Source organism: Apodemus sylvaticus, chromosome X, assembly GCF_947179515.1.
Source record: "Apodemus sylvaticus chromosome X, mApoSyl1.1, whole genome shotgun sequence".
NCBI classification, from domain to species: Eukaryota; Metazoa; Chordata; class Mammalia; order Rodentia; family Muridae; genus Apodemus; species Apodemus sylvaticus.
Window position 1 is genome coordinate 4,521,362 of NC_067495.1, and position 25,692 is coordinate 4,547,053.

Genomic DNA, 25,692 nt, shown 5'->3' on the forward strand with positions numbered 1-25,692 from the left:
TTAATATTTAATATAATATACAAATATATTGTTTATTATAAATATATGATATATTTTTATTTTCATACATGTGTATATGTATATATCCACTTATGTTTTTCTCTTTTCTTTGTAGAAAAATATTAGTTTATGTGTGTAGATGTGTGAACTTGTGGGTGCACATACATCAATATGCAGGTGGAGATAAGAGGGAGTTTCTAAAGTCAGTTCTTTTTTTCTGTCAAAGTTCTTTAGCAATCAAACAGATTTAGTAAGCAAGTGCCCTTACCCACTGAGCAATCTAATCACGCTTTTCATTTTGTTTGTTTTATCATTTATTTCATTATTTTTGAGAATATAATATAGTATTGTATTCATATAATTTCTACCCACACTCTTGCCGTCCAACTCTCCCCATACCCACTTCCCCTGACTCCCTGCCAAATTCATACCCTCTTCTTTAGTTATTGTTGTTATATGTGTTACTGGTGTATGTATACGCATGTGTATCCACAAATAGAACCTGATGATTCCATTTAGTGTTCTTCCCATGTACCTGTGTTTAGTGTTGATGACTTGGAATTGGATAAGTTATCAGAGGTCTCATCCCTGGAAAGTGATTTTCCCTCTTTTAGCAGCCATTAACTGTAGCTGTTCATCTACGAGTTAAGCTTTCTGAAGTTTTGAGATGTCAACCGATATTGCCATTATGTTTCTTATATTCAGGTGGCATCAGAACAAAATTCTTAGTAGGCTTTAAGTAATTGCTTCTTACACAAATAGCAGAAAAAATGTCTCTCTGTCTCCCTTTCTGTGAATCTGTTCCTTTCAGAGCACGATTAGACAGATCTCTTTGGTGACAACTACAATATTCAAGTCACAGTCCATCTATTATGATGTGAAAAAAGTAGGAAGGTTCTTCAGCTTGACATTTGTAGTACAGTTCCTATCCAAATCTCACAAGTGAATGCTATCTTGTATATTTTAATTACAAACACATCGCAAATACACAGGTAAACAAAACACATCAAACTGCCTCATGGAACTTTCATGTTAGCTGAGAAAGGCATGCAATTAATTAACTAATAAAAAGTATAAAATTTGGCATGAAAAATTATGATGTGATTGGTGATATGCCTAGCATGTATAAGACTCTGGATTCTAATTTTTAGCACTTCAGAAAGAAAAAAGTTGTTTAAAAATAAATTTAAAACAAGAGAAAAAAGAGAAAAATATTATATATAATAAAAATGATATACATTTCATTCTTATTGTACATGCACCAAAAACTCACATGCTTGCCCGCAGGGGTTTTTTTAAATTGCCTTTTAGTTTGATAACTCTTAACTTTAATGAGTTAATACTTTGAATTGATTTTCAAGTGTATTTTTGAGTTAAAATTCAGTTATACATCAAGTTATTGAATTATTCAAAAGACTTTGGCCTTTATAATTATTTTCCCATGGCAAGACTTAATAATTTCTAATGAGGATTTGAATTTTTCAACCAGGTCTTAAAAATGCCCATAAACATAAAATAATACTGTATCAAAATAACTATAATGAACAAATATGGGTGTGTGTGTGTGTGTGTATGTATGTGTGCATGCACGTGCACATGTGAATTATATATGAATTATAAGGCAACAGAGACTGGAGAGTGTGGGGGAGTTTGAGAGGAATGTGCCACTAAGGAGGGAAGTCAGAGTGGACCTCACCAAGTTGTTAACATTTCAAAGAAACTTTAAGAAGGTGGCAAGAGAACAAAAAGTGCTTGTTAGGACAAAAATGTTCCAGCCAGAGGGGAAGAATACAAAATTGAAGCCTGGAATCTGACATGTGAAAATCTTTGTGAGCAATAAGAATCCTGTGTCCTCCAAGAAGAGAAGTCAAGAATGAGTAGGGAGAGAAACGATTGTTTGCTTCTAAGACTACTCCCAAGCACAACAAAACAGAGTAAATAAAAAACCAGCTGTCATCTGTACAGTTTTCATGGTATAAATACTTCATTGCCAATGTCAAACTTCTCATCTTTGACAGAACATAATTGTTTCTTATGAGCATGCACAGGTTTTCACACTTTGATATGAGATCAGAGTCATGAGAGCTGGATAATGCGAAAGCCCAGTCAGTTGGTGTGAAAACATTAATCGTTTGAAATAAGGGATTTGAACATGTAAGGATACCAGCACCCACAGAGAGTTCTAGTACTAATCCCCCCATAGTTACTCATGATAAATGTAAATACAAACTGACTTGATAGTGACTGTTCCTTCGAAACAGTGGTGTTTTAAAAAGCATGAATGCCAATCAAAAGTTCTCCTTCAGTGAGAAATTTTTAATATTCTTGAAAATATTTTTTTCATATAAGCAGATATCTCCAAGACACCCTTTTTATCTTGGTCCAGAGTTTCCTTCCATTCATCACAGCATCATTTCTAATTTTTTTCCAGCATAATTTCTCTAATAATACTTAGAATGACCTCTGCTGTGCATTTCTTACTGTCTCAACAAGTGAATGTCTCGTAAATCAACACAATTTCCAGACTAACAATTTATGGCCATAGAAGCAATGCTCCTGTGAGAGCCAAGCAGACATATTTCTTTCTTTGACAAATTCATCCTTTGACATATGGGTATTATTTTCAGGTATTAAGCTACCTAGGGGGAAATCTTCTGACTCATCAAGGTGAATTTTGGGTTGTGCATCTAATGGAAGTCCACATTTCTCCTTAACATTTCTCTCTGTGTGTTCGTCTGTTTCTCTCTGTCTGTCTCTCTCTCTTTCTTTCTTTTCCCCCCCTTTCTGTATGTGTGTGTATTCTCTAAACGCTTGACATTGTCAGCATCATTAATTTTCACCAATGAACTTCTGAGTCATCTTGCCATTATTTCTACTTTTGTGCCTTTATGTCTCCATCTAAAACGATGGAATACTATCGCATTTTTAAAAGAATACAATTTAAGAGAAAATACTGAATAACATTGGCACCAGCAAAGCTACTGAGGTACCATAAATATTTTATAATTATCTTAATAGGAAGGATAGGTCTTTTGGTTTTCTGTGAAGTGTACTTTTTTCATTAAAGCATTTATTTTTACGTGTGTGTGTGTGTGTGTGTGTGTGTGTGTGTGTGTGTGTCTGTGTATGGTTTTGAAAGACAGGGTTTTTGATATTGTGATTGTGAAGCATTTTATTTGAGCCAAGATTTTACTTATAGAGATCAACACTACTAATTATTTGTCTGTATTTTTTGAAAAGCACATTATCCTGGGCCAGAACACTAGTGTTGCTTAATATATTGGGAATATTTTAAAAATTACATGGTCTAAACAAAGGAATGGTATTTATTGAAATATTTCAGAAACCTATGCCATTTGATCAAATAAAGACTTAAGTGTCTGCAAATGGTAAGAGTGGAAAGTCGGCACAGAAAAGTGGTTTGTAGCTGTGAACATTATTCTGCTTTGGAAACAGCCTCTTGGCGTTAGCAGTCTGTCCTGGTGGTTTGCTACATGATAGGACTGAAAGTGGCTGATCCAAGTATCAAAAGGATTCAGGGTATCCTTGGGAACACAATTGTATGCTTTGAAGTCAACAATCTAATTTGGGAGACTTCTTCCTGCGGAATTCAGACTTGCCTTCATCAGCAGGTGCATTCAAAACAGATATGGAAGGAAAAGAAGACAAATGATAAATTCTTTTGAGTTACAGTTCTCAGCCTTCTACTTTAAACATTTACTCTTTCTGGAGAAATTAAATTTGGGAGTTGGTGGTGAAGGTCAAATCCAAGAACTCCCACATGCTAGGCAAGTGCTTTCCTTTTGAGGCACACTCCCATCCCTGAAAAATTAACTGCATTCACAAAGCAATCATGCTGCTACCTTAGATGCTAAAGAATTCCTCTTCTTCAGAATTACTACTCAACCAATCATTCCTCTTCCACCCACCCATCCCTTTGCCTGATGCCTATCAATCATCAGTTGCACCTATTGTACTCTTGTGGGAGCACTGTGCGAGGATACAGATTATTGGTTCCTTTCCTTAAGTGACTGGAGATAGAAAAGAGATAATACAATATCCATACAATAGTATCAAAATTGTATGGACAAATATGATAGGACTCCAAATGGGTATTCTGCACAAACAAGAGTTTTAGACGCCTCTTCATGAAACTGAATAGTATGATCCAGGCCTAGCAAGCTTCTGCACATACCACTGGAGATTAGAAGAGAGTATGGCCGAAAGGTGCCCTGACGCCCCACTAAGATTAGGCAAGATGTCTGACCAAGCACAAAGGCAGCCAGTTCTTTCGACAGCCACCTTCTTCTGGCTACCTTGAAAATCAAGTTCAGGAGTTTGGATTTGTTCCAGAGAGGAAGGGAACCTTTCTGTTGGAGAAGAAAGAAGAGAGTAGGGCTGACTCCTTTTCATGCTTTGAATATTATTCTATCAATTTTTTGATCTCAGAACACCTGCTATGAGGCTCTGCCTGACTGGAGCACCCTTCCTCGCTATAGTCATATAATTCATGTGTTACCCCCTCAGTAACATCCTCTATGACCACCTTATTTAAAGTTGCAACCAACACCCAGCTGCCAGTGCTTCCTGTTTATTCCCCTTACTCTCTTTGTCTGCTTATTATTGTTCCCTCTCCAATCTACTACATGCTTTTCTTATTATTGTTTTGCTTTATTTCTTTTACCCCTACTAAAATATATACTTGCTAAAGAGAGATCTTCTGTATATACACTTGCTTAAAATCCTGCCAGGTTCATAGGAAGTGCCTGTTGAATGAATAAAGAAGTTGGTGTGACAACCATTTGAGGATGAGCTGGACTGGACTTAGGCTGGAAAAGGAAAAAAATGCAAAAATGATCTGGCCTGTCTTTCAACTGGTTATTAGCTTCTGCTTTGCTTGTAAGACTATGAAGTGCTTACTGGAATCAATGCTTACTTTATTCAATGCCTCCAGAGATCTTCTGTAAATCAGCTGAGATGTTGCTCTTAGAGACAACACCTGAAGTCTTTTACTATTATAGGGAGTTTATTGTTTATTGCCACACATTCTGACACAGCTAAAGAAGAACTCAGAAATCATAGGTTAAATTATGATCGTAACACATGGAAATCATACAATTGTGGCCAAGTTACCAAGTCCATCTAGGAACTGATCTCCAAATGGAACATTCTATTCACAGCCTTCTTGTGAAGATTAAACTATATAATTTAATCAAAACTATTAGCTCATAACTGGCATGTTGTGCTAAATAATTAATAGGTTGGTAAATTCCTGATCAGGGGCATTGGCCTTTGAATATGTGTATTAAAATCTTGTTGCCACTTAATTATGAGAAGTTCAACCAATAATTTTTCATCTGTGTGACTCAGTTTCTCTATCTCAAAAGGGCAGTCTTGTGCCTATGTCCTGGGGTCATTATGAAGTACACAAAATGTGCGTAAAATACAACCAAGAGGCTGGTGTAGAGGAAGCTCTGTGGTAGCTCTTGTCATGGATATTACTGTTATTTCTACAATACCTGACCTTCTTTTTACAACTCTATCTTCTCCATGTATCCCTAAATGAACATGGCCAGGTATTTCATAAGCTGGGATGATGTTGGCAGGTTTCAAAACCACATCTGCCCCACTATATTGATGCTCTCCAAGGAGACTCTCAATGCCAGGTTGAATGCATATAAATATGAATGAGGACCACAGAGCGAGCATGCCAACAGAGGAAGAAAAATATTTGTCTAAGTACAGCTTGCAGGTCTTCATCTCTTTTACCCTGTGAGAAAGATTAAATTTCTTTTCTCTCAACTTAAAACTATAGATCAAAAGTAAAGAAAGCTTGGGTCTGCAAATGCATATATGATCTAAGTATAACCTAATTCATATGTATAAAAGTGGCCATACTATACAAAGACAAATAAACTACCTAGGCTCCCATGGCCAGGAAGTCAAGGTTCCTATGTACATTTGAGGTGACATACTAAGAGAAAAAAGGTCATCCTTCAGGATCTTGATATAAGGAGAATGGGGCCACCTATTCCTGCTGGCAGTGACTCTCACCAGCATCAAGAACAAGAAGGCCATAGAAAGCCGATAGAACAAAGGAAAAAGGGAAATAAGGACTTGTAGGGCTTTGACACTCGCTAGTGTTAGTGTGTCACCAAGCACGCCTGCTTTGCTTAAAAGTAAAGGCTCCAGAAGACTGGGTTCAAATAGTTCTTTCAGCCTGGCAAATCTTTACAGGCTCCACAGTAAGGCCACATGAAGATCTAATTATTTCCTTACTTCCATCAAGTTTGCCATAAAAAGTGAATCTAAATCTTCTTGCTAGAAATTCAGACTTTCAGAATTTACCCAAAGAAGCATACTTTAAAAAAAAAATGTACATGGCTTCGTGAGTACGATGAGGTTGCTTAGATGACAGTTTATCATGCTCATAAACCCTCAGCCACAGCCACTGAGTTTGTGCATACGCTTTGTGCTGTGTATAACCTTTAGTCCTTGCCACACACTTCTGAGATAGTGTGACTGATTCTAAAGGAAAAGGAACAATAGTTTGCTGTGGCTCCATGGTACTATTACTTGCCTAGTGTGCTTGAAGATGGCAGTTCCAACCTCCACTGCACTACACACACACACACACACACACACACACACACACACACACACATCCATACAGTAAAATAAATGGAGAGACTGGAAAGATTCCTCAGCAATTAGAGCACTTGCTTTTCGTGCAGAGGGCACCCACATGGTGGTTCACAATTGTCCATAAATCCACTTGCATGGGATCTGATATATTGTTCTGGCTTTTGTTAACAGCAGGCAGGCACCTGGTATACATACATATATGCAGGAAAAACATTTATGTGCATAAAACAACTAAATCTTTTTAAAGGAAAGAGAACTGAAGTTGACCCATATTGACCCATTTGTTTTTAATTATAGAACTATCACCTTTCAGAGCCACTTTGAATGTGCTCTGTTAACCTCTTAAAAGCCATCATGTATCTCTTCTCCTTAGCTTCTATCCAACTTCTCTCACACTGTCATGTTTTAAAAACTATTTAGAACCTCAGATGACATTTTTGTGACTCTATAATGGCTATAATAGAAATCAAAACTGAGAATTTTCTATTTACTTATTAATCCACTTAAAGTCACTACAATACTATTTCAAACATGGAGAAATTGAGCTGGTGCCCAACTAGAAGCTTCTTCTCTACCGACTAGCAGTTATAGTGCTGGAATGTACTGTGTGTAGAAAAGTAATCGTTAATGTCACCCAGCTACAAACCCTGAGACTTATAACAACAACCTGCATGCAAGTTATACTCATGCAATAGTGAGACAAACATGAGAGTAGCACACTACTTTCTAAAAGTATAGAAAAGGCCCACTCCATGAGAGGCAACCCGTATGTGATGCTACTAAAGTGGTCAATAACATGAGACTACATAGGTCATGGGCCTTAGGGGAAAGTCTACTGCTAATTATTCTGCTAGAGGAAAGTAGCAAAAAATATTTTATTTATTTATTTATTATTACTCATTCCATTCATTTACATCTCAAATAATATCCCACTTCCCAGTTACCCGTTCACAAGCTCCAATTCCCACAGCCTCCCTTTCCTCCTTCCTCTTTGCCTCTATGAATGTGCTCCCCCACCCACTCACCTTCTCCTTTAATGGCATATATATGTGTGTGTATATATATACACACACATGCCTCACTCAACCCTCAGAAGCTCTTTTAAGACGACTGTAATTAGCACAGTTCCACAGCCAGACAGTGTGATGAGAGTGAGAGACTTCATAGCACTCAAGCCCTAAATGGGATTTTTTAAACAGATTTTTATACTTTTTTGAAAGAAGATACCTGTACACTCTTCCATCATCACCATAAAGACTAATAAATGACTGTATTCACAGACTGATTGGAACTTCTTCTGTTAAAGATTACACACAATAAGAGCCCCTGGATAGCATTCTTCATACACATTCAACTCTATACCACTCCTGGGCAGAAGATTCTCCAACATGTAATAAGGACACATGCTCCACTGTGTTCATAGCAGCCTTATTTATAGCCAGAAGCTGGAAAGAACCCACATGTCCCTCAGGGGAGGAATGGATACAGAAAATGTGGTATATATACACAATGGAATAGTACTCAGTTATTAAAAACAATGACTTCATGAAATTCTCGGGGATGTTTTTAAACAAACTCCTCCCTACAAGGCTCAGGGATCTATGAAGAAGAGTATGAAGAGAGAATGTAACATCTAAGGGTGGTGGGTGACTCAAAGGAAACAGGCTTTTCTAGATATAACAGGCTGATGCATATGCATGTATGAATCCACAGAGACTGCAGTAACACGCATAAGACCTGCAAAGATTCAAGCTGGATGGATTCCAGCACTGAGCAAAGAGAGTGGGCCCAGGGCCCTACCTGTAACTAAGAAGCTATCTCCAATTAGCATCTGTTTGCAAAGGAAAAAAATCTGTTTTCTACAATGGAGTGTTAGTGTCAATATCAAACATACTCCAAAGCCAGCCTCAAAAACCTATGTATTTTTGAATGGGTTTAATTAGGTATTTTTCTGTTTTTTGTCTTTTTTGTTGTTGGTTAGTTGATTGGTTTTTTTTTTCAGTTCTTGGTTTTAGGGGTTTATTGAGAGAGAGAGAGAGAGAGAGAGAGAGAGAGAGAGAGAGAGAGAGAGAGAATGAAGTTGGGTAGTTATGGAAGTTGAAAGTATATAGGAGTTGGGAGAGGGGATATAATATTCTCAAACTACATTGTATGAAAAAAATTAATGAAATGTTTATAAATGAAAAATATGGGCAAATGGCATTTATATACACTTTTTGCATAGCTTGTTCAGATCCAGCTCCACAGACAATAACTGGATGTTCATATCTGCAAACCTGCATTAATATTTAATTCACCGACACATGTTGTTTGGAATGAAATATATAAAGAAAAAATTCCCTCATGTGGATGTATGGTTGGGAAATGGAGATCCCCAATTCTACTGCATCCATTTTAGGAATCTGGAGGGATCCTTCAACCCCAGTGGACAATGGTCGGTCTCCATACATCAGGAGATGTCATCTAATTATCAAGAAAAGTATGACTGACAAGGTTTAATGATGCGGAACATATTTAGAATATAAAATTGGCTAAAAACAAGCCAAAGGTTAATTGGTAAAATGCCTGTACTTCAACCACCAATGGATAAAAAAACATTTTGAGGTATTGATAACCAGGATGGATTTTTGCTTGACAAAATCTATGTTTACCTTGTTTTAGCTTTACATTCTGTAGTTCTAGGAATTAAACCTAGTATATGGCAAGAAACTGTTCTACCACAGTGCTATACTCTGTGCCATAAATATTTTGTCTTCATAATTTTCTTTGTCATCTAGAATTTTTAAAATGGCATATTGTGGTGTGTGTGTGTGTGTGTGTGTGTGTGAGAGAGAGAGAGAGAGAGAGAGAGAGAGAGAGAGAGAGAGAGAGTTAAGTGTGTGGTATTTAAATCAAAGATAGCTAATAATGTTTTCTATTCAGCCCTGCCTACCTTCTCACAATTCCCCACCTTCCCCGAAGTATCCTTGAAAGATCTTGGAGATTTTTAATGGACTCCTACTATCGATTTCCCCCTAAGTCCACTTCCCTAGTCTCTCTGGGGAACCAGGAGGACAATGTAACTTTCTCTCAAACACCCTAATACTTCTGGTGTCGTAGTGCCCTATGTCATAGTGCTTACTTTGGGACACTTATTTAACTTTGATCATGGTGCTTTTGATACACACATACACACTTTTGACCTACATACCTACTATAAATTGAAAGTTTTTATGTGTGATTTGTAATATTCCAAAGCAGTCATTTAAACTTATATGCGCTCTATTTTCTTAACCTTTGAGAGAAAAATTACTGTGCTGCATCACAGGACTATTTTGAGGACAAAACAAAAATGCTATATTGAATTAGACTTTGTTACTTGGCACTTCATGAGCTGGGGGCTTATTCTGATGTCTTTGCGTGATTTCTTCAGAAGGATTGGCTGCCTTGGACAGAGTTCAAAAGAGTAACAGTTGCAGGACTGTTTATATCATGGCCAAATCTGAAGTCCAAACCTCTTGCAGGGCCTTTGGTTGTGTGATTTTATAAACTTCCATTTCCTCTCTCTCCTACTTATTCCCCGAAGCTTAAAGCTTGAGATTTTTTTTTTTTAATGAGCCCAACAATAGCTCTTTCCTGTGTTTATCAGAAACTTTCCCTCATCTATTAAAAGCATACTTGCTTTTATGAATCTAGTTAAGCTAAATCGTTATTTGTTTAGGTGTAAGACACTGAGGACTATGGTGTTCAACATGGTATTCTTGGTATATTGTTTGTTTACCAATTTGCTCACACAAACTGATATTTCTCTTTAGAATTTTGAATACAACCTCTTTATAAGAATATGGCTAGCTCTGTGAAGAATACTACAGAGCAATAGTGTTAAAAACTGCATGGTATTGGTACAGTGACAGGCAGGAGGATCAATGGAACAGGATTGAAGATCCAGAAATGAACCCACACACCTATGGCCACTTGATCCTCGACAAAGAGGCTGAAAACATCCAATGGAAAAAAGATAGCCTTTTCAACAAATGGTGCTGGTTCAACTGGAGGTCAGCATGCAGAAGAATGCGAATTGATCCATCCTTGTCTCCTTGTACTAAGCTCAGATCCAAATGGATCAAGGACCTCCACATAAAGCCAGACACTCTGAAGCTAATAGAAAAGAAACTGGGGAAGACCCTTGAAGACATCGGTACAGGGAGAAAGTTTCTGAACAGAACACCAATAGCGTATGCTCTAAGAGCAAGAATTGACAAATGGGACCTCATAAGGTTACAGAGTTTCTGTAAGGCAAAGGACACCATCAAGAGGACAAATCGGCAACCAACAAATTGGGAAAAGATCTTCACCAATCCTACATCAGATAGAGGTCTAATATCCAATATATATAAAGAACTCAAGAAGTTAGACTCCAGAAAACCGAACAACCCTATTAAAAAATGGGGTACAGAGTTAAACAAAGAATTCTCACCTGAAGAACTTCGGATGGCAGAGAAGCATCTTAAAAAATGCTCAACTTCATTAGTCATTAGGGAAATGCAAATCAAAACAACCCTAAGATTTCATCTTACACCAGTCAGAATGGCTAAGATTAAAAATTCAGGAGACAGCAGGTGTTGGAGAGGGTGTGGAGAAAGAGGAACACTCCTCCATTGCTGGTGGGGTTGCAAATTGGTACAACCACTCTGGAAATCAATCTGGCAGTTCCTCCGAAAACTGGGCACCTCACTTCCAGAAGATCCTGCTATACCACTCCTGGGCATATATCCAGAGGATTCCCCACCATGTAATAAGGATACATGCTCTACTATGTTCATAGCAGCCCTATTTATAATTGCCAGATGCTGGAAAGAACCCAGGTATCCCTCAACAGAAGAGTGGATGCAAAAAATATGGTATATCTACACAATGGAGTACTATTCAGCCATTAGAAACAATGAATTCATGAAATTCTTAGGCAAATGGATGGAGCTAGAGAACACCATACTAAGTGAGGTAACCCAGACTCAAAAGGTGAATCATGGTATGCACTCACTAATAAGTGGATATTAACCTAGAAAACTGGAATACCCAAAACATAATCCACACATCAAATGGGATACAAGAAGAAAGGAGGAGTGGCCTCTGGTTCTGGAAAGACTCAGTGAAACAGAATTCGGCAAAACCAGAACGGGGAAGTGGGAAGGGGTGGGAGGGAGGACAGGGGAAGAGAAGGGGGCTTACGGGACTATTGGGGAGTGGGGGGGGGGCTAGAAAAGGGGAAATCATTTGAAATGTAAATAAATTATATCGAATAAAAAAAACATAAAAAAAATATGGCTAGATTAGGATCACGTGACACTTGGCCTTTGCCACCATCACCTTGTAGAAATCTTGTGGTTTAGGGAGCCGTGTACCTTCTCTTGTATTGTATTTCACCTGAACCTCTGAGCTGCAGAGTGGTGAGCAGAGTCATGGACCTGCCAGCACCCCTCTGTTCACTTCCATATGGCACATGCTGTGCAAAAGTGTTGTTCTTGGACAAAGGAGGAAAGTGTTGCAGAGAAGCAAGCATCTCACAGGCTTCCTGCTTAGAAGAATGTAGGAGGAGCAGGCTGCCATCCTTGTGTGAAGTCTGAACTGCATTGCACTTCATGATTTGTCAGTTAACTCTGCTCTGGCCTAAAACCTGTCTTTCCTCTTTGCAGGACAAGCTAAAGAGTGTCCTTTTCTTTCTTTTTTCTTTTTTTCTTTTTTTCTTATTTTCTATATTCTTTATTTACATTCCAAATGATTTTCCCTTTCCCAGTTCCCCCCTCCCCATAAGTCCCATAAGCCCTCTTCCCTCTGCCCATTCCCAATCCACCCCTTCCCACTTCCCTGTCCTGGTATTCCCCTACACTGCTGCACTGAGCCTTTCCAGGACCAGGCCCTCTCCTTCCTTTTTCTTGGGCATCATTTGATATGTGCATTGTGTCTTGGGTATTCCGAGCAAGCTTGTGGGCTAATATCCACTTATCAGTGAGTGCATACCTTGTGTGTTCTTTTGTGACTGCCTCATCCCTGCTGGCTGCTGGGTGGATCGAGTGTCCTTTGAATTAATTATCTTGTGCTCCAGTAAGTTAAGAAAAAAGATAATTAGAACTTGGAAAGGACAGAATTCTACTAACCGGACTGCTCTGAATTTGAATCATGTTTCTTTTCCAAGTGTCTGGCCTACCCTGTAGGCTTTGACCATGTCAAGACCCCCCTTACATTGAGCTACCCTCTCTTTCTTTATCTGACACTTTTTCTTTAAGAACTCATTCCTCCTCCTGACTCTTATGACCTGTGGAGAAAAAAAATAGATCAACATGGTCAAAGTATTAGCATAAAAACTCTTCTCAGTTTGTTTCACAATTGCCCTGACTATAAAATTCAATACAAGATGAATCATTGCTGAATGACTCATAGTTACTGGGAAGCCTATTCTGATTCAGTTGAAAGACATTGTCATATTGCACAGCCTAACATCTGACTGAGGTTTTAAAATAGACCTAAAAAAAAAGATTTGAGATGTATCTTTTAGCTGCATCATCAAGTTAGGCCTCCCAGATGTGAGCTGTATGTTGCCTTATTGTCATTATTTTATGGGGCTGTGTTCCTATTTCTCTATGTCAATAAGTTGCTCTTTCTAGTGGAGAGACGTAGCTAGTATCAGAATGCTTTCGAGAGAGACCTGGGGTTCTTCATTTATCCTCTTTAATTTCCATTACTTCTGGAAACTCCTGTGTGTATCTAGACTTCTGAATCCCTGGAAAAGCTTGACGGTCCTGTTTTGTGGCTTTTGTATCACATAACCACACATGTGGTTTCTGGCTCCTAACTTGCATTGTGTTCATAATTGTAATTTTCCAATTCTCTGTGTATACAATGGCATCTGATTCTAAGATGTTTACAAGTATTATTGACAACAGAGATACCTTCTGGTTACTCTGTTCTGTACTGGCATTTAGATTTTATATGGTAAGGGTCCCAATTTCAGAGACAAACCACTTTACTCTGTTTAACTTGTCACCAAACTTATTTGCATGAAAGAGTATTCTACTGGAGATGTCTATGCCAAAAAGTTGAAAAGGATTCTAAGGAGACAGGTGCCAGAAGATTTTAGTGTGTCTTAGATATCAGTCAGTCACACAGAAGGTAATAGGATTTTGTTCTTTAAGAATTGTCAACTTCGCAGATCTAACAAGATTTAGACTGTTGTAAATGTTTCCTTTTAAATATATTTATCTCACAGGGAAAATCATACCCCTTCAGGGGCCCATTCCCACCAGTATGGAATCCAATCACCTACCTAGATTATAACAACCTCTGGAGGACAATGGATGAGATGGGTCAAGAGGTAACATTTCTTAAGCTGTTTTGACTATATATGTAATTTTCATTAATTTGCAGAAGAAAAAAAAAAGGTGCAATGCATCAGTAATCCCATGTGCATAGTATAGTGTCCAGCACATATTAACAATCAATGAACATCAGTGAAATGAATGAAAGAATTTGTGTCTAACTTCTAAAAGAAGTTCACACAGGCTGTTATTTATATACACTTGATGGGCAAGTAGAAAAGTATGAAACCGTTAGCCTTCCTGGAATGATATTTCTAATTTAAAAAACTCCCAGGGACACAGAAGTTTCTTTGATTCTCTAGCACACCTAAACATGCATCCCACGAGTATATAAATACATGAAACTTTAATTGAAAACTCTTCTGATTTTGAGAGGATTGGCAGCAGTTCTTTGATCCTAATCAAAGAGTTAAATTTATGAGTGACCTTTGTAAGTTATTAACTTAATTCCCCTTACCTGTAGCTTTACTTTCCATGGTTGCTTTTATCTATGACTAACTGCAGTTGGAAAATATTAAACAGAATATTACAGAAACAGAGACCATATTCACAGAACTTATTAAAATACATTGTTATACATTCTGTTTTTTATTAATATTTTGCTGTATACAATGTAGCAATTAAATTTTATTGTAATATATTGTAATATATTCACATAAGAAAAATATATTTATTCTGAAAGAACATTATTATAAACTGAGTGCTATAGATCTGTGACAGAAGGAGCACACAGGCATAGAGATTTATGCCATTTGAGGAATATTAAGGGTACTTAGAAAAATTAAATTTTAAGCTTTTTCTTCTTTGAGTCAGAGCTTTACTGTTGGTCAAATAATTCACTGAATGGAAAACTGTCTTCTTTCTTCTTTAATGCACTTGAACATAGATTCCCAGTGATGCTCCTTGGAAAGCACCCCTTGCTGAAGAATGGGACTACATGACGATGAAAGAATTGCTAGATAAGATCTGCTGGACCAAGTAAGCTCTTTCATCGGGCAAAAGCATTTATAGTAACAATGCTTGGGGTTTCCTTAGGTATGCCACTTAACAGGCATGAGGCGAGGAAGTATCTGCTTTATGTCTCAACCCAAACCACTGGCTACATGAAGAGTTGAAAGACACTGAAATTAAGTATTCCCTTAAAGATAGAACTATTTTATTATTTTTGCTGTCATTTTGCAGCACCACAGTGCTATTTTCCCCCATAAAGTCCTCAGAATGATCTAGAATAAGCCGTCTTTTTTTACTTTGAATGTTTTAAAGACCAGTGGTTTAGTAGTCTAACTTACCAGGTTGTTGATGTAAGACTAGTTTATGCACTCACTAATAAGTGGTTATTAACCTAGAAAACTGGAATACCCAAAACATAATCCACACATCAAATGAGGTACAAGAAGAAAGCAGGAGTGGTCCCTGGTTCTGGAAAGACTCAGTGAAACAGTATTTGGCAAAACCAGAACGGGGAACTGGGAAGGGGTGGGAGGGAGGACAGGGGAAGAGAAGGGGGCTTACGGGAGGGGGGGGCTAGAAAAGGGGAAATCATTTGAAATGTAAATAAATTATATCGAATAAAAAAATATTTTAAACATTAAAAAAAAAATTCTGTATCTTTCTGCCCCCCAAATAAAAAAAAAAAAAAAGACTAGTTTTGTATTCCTTACTGGTGGTGCAGATAGCATAGGCATTTGAAACATCATTTGTGACATACTGCAAATCTTCACTGTTTAAAACAGTAACTTCTAGGTAATTCACACCCATAGAAGAAACAAGTGAGTAGGCCTACTTGTCCCAATTAGTGAAAAAGCTGTAGTGTTGAAAGAAAGCAAGGCAGAAGTTCTGATTTGCAGCAGGAAAAATGGAAAGGATTGCAGGGCTTCAAGTTCAAGCCAACTTCAGGCCCGTGAAGAATAGAACTGGGTGCCAAGTTCAAGAGTACTGTCCTGTAATCCTAAATCACATTTCTTAAAATTCTATTTGGCTCTGAAGTTGGTACTTTCACATTTTGGGTGTTAAGGAAGGAAGTGATAGCACTGGCCACAAAGTAAAAGCAAGGTTTTAGACATATCTGAATCAACAGACATGTCTGAATAACAAGACAAACTTGTTAATTCAGGTTATAATTCATCACAAAGACAGTGGAAACAAGGGCAGGAGAGAGGGAAGGCAGGAGGACAGAGAGAGAGAGAGAGACAGAGACAGAGACAGACAGAGAGACAGAGACAGACAGAGAGACAGAGAGAGAGAGAGAGAGAGAGAGAGAGAGAGAGAGAGAGAGAGAGAGATGGGCACCCAAAAGATGGGATAGACTAGAGGTTTTTTTGTTTTTTTGTTTTTTTGTGTTTTTGTTTTTTTCGTGACAGGGTTTCTCTGTATAGCCCTGGCTGTCCTGGAACTCACTCTGTAGACCAGGCTGGCCTCGAACTCAGAGATCCGCCTGCCTCTGCCTCCCAAGTGCTGGGATTACAGGCATGCGCCACCACGCCCGGCTCGACTAGAGGTTTTAAAATCATGTTATGGAGGAATACATAGTAGTTTAAAAAATAATGTTAAACACATAGAAAAGCAGGCTTCTAAAGAGTAGAAATGGTGATATATACAATCCTCTGTCTGAAAATCATATTAATATATTATTTATAATTTGATTTATAATGGATATCTGCTGCCAAATATTTCCTGAAAAATGAATGGTACTGCATATTATATAACATGCCTTTGGAAGCACTCCATTCTGAAATGATGGTTTGAGCCATGAATTGATGCTTTTTATGCATCGATTAAGAACACTTAATAACACTATCTATGCTATTAAATACTTGATATGAGAACATGGTTTATAATAGAATTAATTTTGATTGTAATACAATTCTGTTCATTTATAAATTTTCTAGATTTTCAATTTTCATTTGTTCTAGATCTTCCGTGAATGAAAGCTTTTAATAAATTCAGTTGGCTCTTTTGTCCCCAAAGAGCTTTTAGGCACCTTCAAAATGGGACCAGTTATATTTTTTTGAGATCATGGAGACCTGTAATTTACTGCCACAGCCTTGACCTTGGCCTCCAGTTAGTGAATACCCTTGGTTGTCAACTCACAAAAAGAATGTTGAGATATTTATGTAAACAAGAATCAGACCATTTTCTAATTGTTCCTAAGCAAGATATGCATGAGATCATTTGTTGACTTTAAAGAAAACAACACCCAGAATAACTAACCTATTCTGATTCAGAGTAAATAACAAATATATTCAAAGACCAATGCTGATCATTTCTCTAGTTGTGATTTATAAAATGTTGTTTGGAAGCACAAAATGTATTTTCGAAGTAATCATAGATATGCAGTTGCCTTTTAGAAAAACTATATCTTTAAAAAGACACATCAAATGAGACTTATATTGCCTTTTGGGTGATAGAAGTATGGAAAATACTCATTGCCTCTTTTTATATGTTAAGAATTTCTAAAGCGCATCTAATGTCTATGTATTTTTATAGAGAAATTTACTCTATCATACATATTTTTAAAAATCAACAAGGCAAAAATTACAGAATCTGATTATATTAAACTCCTTAACTTTTCCTCCCTTAAATGGTGTAAAGCTCATTTCTTTTCTTACTGAAACTCGCAGAGTAAATCAATTTGAAATGTGCCTGCCTGACACAGAGAAACACAGTTGCCTTCCTTTATTTTCAGCTTCAATTAATCGTCTTTAGTCTTTCTCCAGAAAGAACATTTTTCATATTGGGAGACATAAACTCAAATATATTTTATTATTTTATAACTTGTGATTTCTCATCTTATTATTAGCTATTGCTAATTTCTCACTGTGCCTTAATTATGAAATTAAAGAATTCTATGGTGCTCAGAAGTAAACCCAAATCTTCAGATATATGGTCAAGCTGCATCTCTAAATCATAAATTAAATGTTATCATAGGTTTTAAAATGCAATACATAGGTGATTGGAGAGATGGCTGACCAGTTAAGAGTGGTTACTGCTTTTGTAGATGATGTGGGTTCAGTTCACAGCACCTACATCAGGTTGCACATGACCAAAGAGGTCCAACAGCCTTTTCTGGCAGCTGTGAGAGCCTGGGCATATGTGGTGCACATAAAAACACTCAAGACTTCTGGCAGGAAAAAAAATATAGAAATTTAAGTTGATTTCAAAAGTCTTGACTTTAACTACTTAGTGCATGCTGATGCCTTTTACCAAGATAAATATTGTGGGAAGACAAGCATGTGTGTAGGAACAACTGATAACACAGAATATGGACAAAGTCAAGTCTGAATAAAGTGTTTTTTTTTGGGGGGGGAGGGGGTTCGAGACAGGGTTTCTCTGTGTAGCCCTGGCTGTCCTGGAACCCACTCTGTAGACCAGGCTTGCCTTGAACTCAGAAATCCGCCTGCCTCTGCCTCCCAAGTGCTGGGATTAAAGGCGTGTACCACCATGCCTGGCTAGGTGTTTTGTTTAAGGAGGCATAAACACCATATTTCCCAAATCCATGCCCTCATGTTTTATGATATTGAGTTCCAGAAGTTTGCTAACTTGTGCTAAATGCAGTCAAGGAAACATTATTCGTCTACTCTAGAATCTTAAGAAGACTGTTCTACATTTGCTAATCATTCTTGTTTCTTCCTGAGCAGATCTACAAAGCAGATTGCCACGCTTTTTGTGAACCTGTGTGTAACTGCAGAGACTCATGAGGTCTCTGCACTGTGGTTCCTGTGGTATGTGAAGCAGTGTGGAGGTACAACAAGAATCATCTCGACAACCAATGGAGGACAGGTACCCACTCTCCCAACACAAACCACTACTACAGAAATGACTGTCATTCTGCAATCATGATATTGCAATGTGGCGCATGAGGAAAACTTGCAGTTTGTCATACTTAACTGCAGTAGCTTCAAGTAGCTTTCAAAAGGGCCCATCTGTTGTCATCCGACAATCAGTGGCCAGCATAATTTTAAGACGAGGCTCCTCAGAAAGTTCAAACAAGAAAGATAGAAATGCACTTGAATTTTAAAGAATATCCCATGCTTTGGGCTGTAGCTCAGAGATAGAACACTCCCTAGTATGAACCAGGTTCTGGATCCATCCTCAGCATTGAGAAACAAAGAGAAATAAAGAAAAAAAAACTTCATTTGATATGTGAATTGTATCTACGGTATTCTGAGCTTCTGGGCTAATATCCACTTATTAGTAAGTATATACCATGTGTGTTCTTTTGTAATTGGGTTACTTCACTCAGGATGATATTTTCAAGTTCCATTCATTTGCCTAAGAATTTCATGAATTCATTGTTTTTAGTAGCTGAGTAGTGCTCCATTGTGTAAATGTACCACATTTTCTGTATCCATTCATCTGTTGAGGGACATCTGGATTCTTTCCAGCTTCTGGCTATTATAAATAAGGCTGCTATGAACATAGTGGAGCATGTGTCCTTATTACATGTTATAGAGTCTTCTGGGTATGTACCCAGGAGTGGAATAGCTGGGTCCTCAGGTAGTACTATGTCCAGTTTCCTGAGGAACCACTAGACTGTTTTCCAGAGTGGTTGTACCAGCTAGACCAAATGAAGCTCAAGAAGAAGGAAGGCCAAAGTATGGATGCTTTTGTCCTTCTTAGAAGGAGGAACAAAATACCCATAGGAGGAGATACAGAGACAAAGAATGGAGCAGAGACTGAAGGAAAGACCATCTAGAGACTGCCCCACCTGGGGATCCATCCCATATAGTTACCAAACCCAGACACTATCGTGGATGCCAACAAGTACATGCTGACAGGAGCCTGATAGAGCTGTCTCCTGAGAAGGATCTGCCAGAGCCTGACAAATACAGAGGTGGATGCTTTCAGTCAACCATTGGACTGAGCACAAGGTCCCCAATGGAGGAGCTAGAAAAAGGACCCAAGGACCTGAAGGAACTTGTAGCCCCATAGAAGGAATAACAATATGAACCACCCAGTACCCCCAGAGCTCCCAGGGGCTAAACCACCAACCAAAGAGTACACATGGAGGGACCCATGGCTCCAGCTGCATATGTAGCAGAGGATGGTGTTGTTGACATCAATGGGAAGAGAGGCCCTTGGTCCTGAGAAGGCTGGATGCCCCAGTATAGGGAAATACCAGGACAGGAAAGAGGGAGTCGGTGGGTTGGAGAGCGGGGGGAGGGGAATGGGATGGGGGTTTTAGATGGGAAACCAGGAAAGTGGACAACATTTGAAATGTAAATAAAGAAAATATCTAATAAAATAAAAAATAAAGAAAGAAAAAATAAAGGAAGAATGTTAAAGAATGGTAAAAAAAAAAAAACCCACTGCACATATGAGAATTTATTCTTTATTTATTCAATGCTTGTTTGCTGAGCATTTTTAAGTCATGCCATTAGACTATAAAGTAGACTGAAGTTCTTAATCTCTTTGGTAGTCATATTCCTTTCTGTCCCATCCTTTTACCTCTCATCCTCGTTTCTTCCTTCTCTGCTTTTCCCCCTTTCTTTGTTGGCCGATTTGAAATAATCTTTTTTTTAATTTATTGATACATTTATTTACATTTCAAATGATTTCCCCTTTTCTGGACCCCCACTCCCCAAAAGTCCCATCAGTCCCCTTCCCTCCCCCTGTTTTCCCACCCAACCCTTCCCACTTCCCTGTTCTGGTTTTGCCCTATACTGCTTCACTGAGTCTTTCCAGAACAAGGGGTCACTCCTCTGTTCTTCTTGTACCTCATTTGATGTGTGGATTATGTTTTGGGTATTCCAGTTTTCCAGGCTAATATCCACTTATTAGTGAGTGTATACCATGATTCATCTTTTGAGACTGGGTTACCTCACTTAGTATGATGTTCTCTAGCTCCATCCATTTGCCTAAGAATTTCATGAATTCATTGTTTCTAATGGCTGAATAGTACTCCATTGTGTAGATATACCACATTTTTTGCATCCACTCTTCTGTTGAGGGATACCTGGGTTCTTTCCAACTTCTGGCAATTATAAATAGGGCTGCTATGAACATAGTGGAACATGTATCCTTATTACATGCTGGGGAATCTTTTGGGTATATGCAAAAGAACAGGAATTCAAGGCCCATACCTAAACATCGCTAAAGCAATATACAGCAAACTGGTAGCCAGCATCAAACTAAATGAAATAGTCTTTAAAATGTTAATCTGGGAACAATGAGATATTCAACAGATAAAGGATGGCGATAGTGCCCAGAACCAGGCAAAAGGGAGCTAGGGATTATTCTGAAAATATCCAGCTCAGTCTGGAGCCCTGGAATCTGCAGTAGTATAACTTTAAGGTCAGTTAGTAAGCCAAGAATTTTGTCAAAAAGACAGTAGCCTGTAAATAGAGAAAAATTCAAATAGTGATAATAATGTAAGTAAAAAAATACCCAATAGAAAATTATAGAACTATTCCCAATAATAAATTGAAATTTTACATAGAGAAGGGATAGCAAGAAAAAATATTCACTTAGCTGTTTATCTCAATTCCTATATTATCCATCCATCTTGAGTCCCATTTTCTTCTTCCCAGGAGAGGAAATTCATTGGTGGGTCCGGTCAAGTGAGTGAGCGGATAAAGGATATCCTTGGGGACCGAGTGAAGCTGGAGAGGCCCGTGATCCACATTGACCAGACAGGGGAAAATGTTGTTGTGAAAACCCTAAACCATGAAATATATGAGGTAAGCAAGACTTTCAAAGTCAGGAACAGAGATTAGAGGCCCATGTGTAAGGGAGATTATATGAGGCCAAGGACAACCCAGACTTCATAGAGTTTGTTTGCCAGAGTTAACTACATTTATCTGAAAGAAGAAGAAGAAAAAAAAGAAGTGAAACTATTTGAGAGGAGAGAGGATTGAAATTGTTCTCTCACTTGATGTGACAGGATAGGGGGATAACTAGGGGAGCCCTGCCCTCCAGATAAGAAGGGGACGGAATGGAGGAGGGACTGTGTAATGGGAGGAGGACAGGGCAGCAATCAGGATATAAAGTGAATGAATAAATAAATTAATTGAAAAACAAAAAAGAAAATGTACTCTCTTTAATAGATCCTTGGGTAATTATAAAACCAAAATAAATACTTAATAAACATTAATCATGGCTTACGGCCCTGGCATTATTCTCAGAGCTGGGAATTTCCTGACTTTACATTTTTGATTTAGTAAAAGATTACAACTGTAATCAGTTGTAGAGTTAGAATGTAAAGTGGGTCCAATAGTGAGAAGCAGTGAGAAGAAATTAAGCAGAGAAGGAGAAGGCATCCCATAAGATATACTTGACTGATGGACCACAATCCTTTAAATAAACTTGTTAGCAAAGACCTTATTGAGACAGGTGAACCCAGAGGCGAAAGAGATGAATAACTCTGTCACCTAAACTGGGAGCATGTCAGGACTGACCAAGGAATGCAAGGCAGCCAAAAATGGCAAACAAAAGAAATGCTGAGATAAAGGATTAGAAGTTGGATGGAGAGGTAACAGGGAAGGCTTAGGAGGTTTCAAACTAGGTAGCAGTAATGTATGCTTTAGTTTTTAATTGGGTCCTTCTGGCTTCATTGTTAAGCTATGGAAGGGGAGCAAGAGTAGAAAGGATTAAGAAAAACTTTTACTGCAGGCCAATGGTGGCTAATGACATTTGCTTTTCTTTCAGGCTAAATATGTGATTAGTGCCATTCCACCTGTTTTGGGCACAAAGATTCACTATAGTCCTCCTCTGCCCATGCTAAGAAACCAGCTGATCACTCGAGTGCCTTTGGGTTCAGTTATTAAATGCATGGTTTATTACAAAGAGCCCTTCTGGAGAAAAAAGGGTAAGTTCATTATTGACATAAAGTCTTACTAGAGAATGTCCAAGAACCTTTGTATTAAGATATGTATTTACATACAATTGTTTGTATTTGGACAGAAAATTTATGATCCTCTGGTCTCTTTCTTCTGACTGCTAACATGATAGGTGTATGATACTACCTCTGACTATTACAGGTTCTACCTATAACTCTTGCAAATAAAATGTATTGGCACAAACACATGAATTATTTTTCCCTGAAAAATAATTCTTCAAATATTTTGAAGAATTATTCTTCAAATATTCTGATATAAAATTTATTGAATTTTTTTGAAAAATTGAATTTTTCAAAAAAATTGAAAAATTTTGAATATTTGAATATTTTTCTTCAAAAAATATTGAATATTTTTCTTCAAAAAATATTGAATATTTTTAAACAAAAAATATTTTGAAGAATTATTCTTCAAATATTTTGATATAAAATTTATTTGGTCCTTTCCTAAGCCCCATGAGAACATGTGATTTCATTTTGTAATATATTTTTCAAACATATTGATGTAGAAAGACATGGATTCATGAACGGGGATGGAGATCGATGGTTGAATGCTTGCACAACACATACAAGACTCTGTGTTTCATTTCCAGCTACACACACACACACACACACACACACACACACAAAATGGTAATTATGAAAATTTCAAGTCACCTTTTATTAATGTCAAGATCCTACTAAAGTAAATAAAATTCATTTCTTCATCCATGTACATGTATGCTACTTCACCAGTGCATGGAGATGTTTCCAAAAGCTCTGTATACAACATTGTTTGAAATACTCCTGCTGTGTTCTGTCCAATACTCTTGCCACTAGCCACATGTGAGTACCAAACACCTGAGATGTAGCTGATGGCAATGAATTAACAATTGTTTTTCATTTTAGTAGCTTTACATGAATATACACATATATGTATATGTAAACATATAGATATACATACATACACTCACACAGCTAGTATCTGCTGCCTTGGCCAACATATAAATATATATGTAAATATATACAATCATTTCTGTTTTTTCCCCTGATCATGTCTATTTAATTACCAAGTTAAGCTCAGGAAAGAACAGCAATCCTTGGGGTAGAGTAGAATGTAGAGAAAGACTGTAGATGTAGAATTTAAGACTGCTATAGACAATTGGGCTAGCTAACATCACAGTTTAGTGTGAGTACAGTGTTTTCTGTACTCAGTCAGCTGTCTGTATCCATGGGTTCTGCATCTGCACACCCAGCCAGGTAAAGAAGAAGAATATTCAGAAGAGAATTGTACCTGTCCTGAACATGTGTATGCTTTTCCTCTCTCTCTCTCTCTCTCTCTCTCTCTCTCTCTCTCTCTCTCTCTCTCTCTCTCTCTCTCTCTCTCTCTCTCTCTCTCTCTCGTTATTTGAGACAGGGTTTCTCTGTGTAGTCCTGGCTGTCCTGGAACTCACTCTGTAGACCAGGCTGGCCTCGAACTCAGAAATCCACCTGCCTCTGCCTCCCAGAGTGCTGGGATTACAGGCGTGCACCACCACAGCCCTGCTGTTTTTCTGTCTTATTTCCTAAACCATTAAGTATAACAGCAGTTTATGCAACATCTACATCCTATTAGGTACTTTTAGTAATCTCAAAATGATTTATCATATATAAGAGAATATGTTTACCATATGTTAGGGACTTGTATACCCAAAGATTTTGGTTCCCCTAGGGGTTTGGGGAGCAAATCTTTCTAGATGCTGAAGAAAAAACAGCTGTTAACCTTCCTCAACCATACTTCAGACTCTAAACTCCCCAGCTTCCAAGGCATCTTGCTTCATGTTCTTATTAGAGTGGCACATCCACTTAGCAAGTACTCTACCCTTTGAAAATGACTCACATTGAAAAGTTCTATTCTTTTGCTCTTTGTATTCAATGGCAACAACATAATAGAGCCAACTTCTTCCTCCTGAGACTCAGGGCATGAATTTTAGGCTGCCTAGGGGAAGGTAGATATATCATTTAAGACAAAGAATATAAACTTCTTTTGGTTTCATTTGGTTTTTTTGTTCTTTTATGTAATTATTAGCTTTTATTTCATTTTTTCATGCACTGTATTTTCATTACGTTCTTTCACCTCATCTAACTCCTTCCAAATCCTCCCTACCTCCATACCAATTTTTTGTTGTTAAACATCAAGAACTTCTTGAGATAGTTTCTCAGTTTCAAATGGGAACATGTAATTTCTGATAAATGTATAAGTCAAATTCTGGTATCAACTGATGGAAAAATCTTTGTCAGCATTCTTGCATGCCTGCTAGCTAATCCTGTTTTAAGAGTTGCTTTCAACTCAGGAGACAGCGGGTGTTGGCGAGGATGTGGAGAAAGAGGAACACTCCTCCACTGCTGGTGGGGCTGTAAGATGGTTCAACCACTGTGGAAATCAGTCTGGAGGTTCCTCCGAAAACTGGGCATGAGACTTCCAGAGGACCCTGCTATACCTCTCCTGGGCATATACCCAAAGGATTCCCCAGCATGCAATAAAGACACATGCTCCATTATGTTCATAGCAGCCTTATTTATAATAGCCAGAAGCTGGAAAGAACCCAGATGCCCCTCAAAGGAGGAATGGATACAGAAAATGTGGTATATTTACACAATGGAATACTACTCAGCAATTAGAAACAATGAATTCACAAAATTTTTAGGCAAATGGTTTGATCTGGAAAATATCATCCTAAGTGAGGTAATCCAATCACAAAAGAATACACATGGAATGCAATCTCTGATAAGTGGATATTAATTAGCCCAGAAGCTCTGAATACCCAAGGCACAAATTGCATAACAAATGACTCCCATGAAGAAGTATGGAGAGGGTCCTGATCCTGGAAAGGATTGATCTAG

General features: G+C 37.9%; 1 protein-coding gene across 1 annotated transcript in view; it reads left to right on the forward strand.

Moving 5' to 3' along the window:
• The window catches only part of Maob (monoamine oxidase B), a 102,828-nt gene that overhangs the window by 59,321 nt on the left and 17,815 nt on the right, over positions 1-25,692 (forward strand). The window contains exons 4-8 of the mRNA XM_052171269.1: positions 13,889-13,993; positions 14,884-14,975; positions 18,635-18,776; positions 21,527-21,676; positions 22,644-22,803. Coding sequence (XP_052027229.1) covers positions 13,889-13,993; positions 14,884-14,975; positions 18,635-18,776; positions 21,527-21,676; positions 22,644-22,803 — 649 coding nt within the window. The remainder of the gene's footprint in view (positions 1-13,888; positions 13,994-14,883; positions 14,976-18,634; positions 18,777-21,526; positions 21,677-22,643; positions 22,804-25,692) is intronic.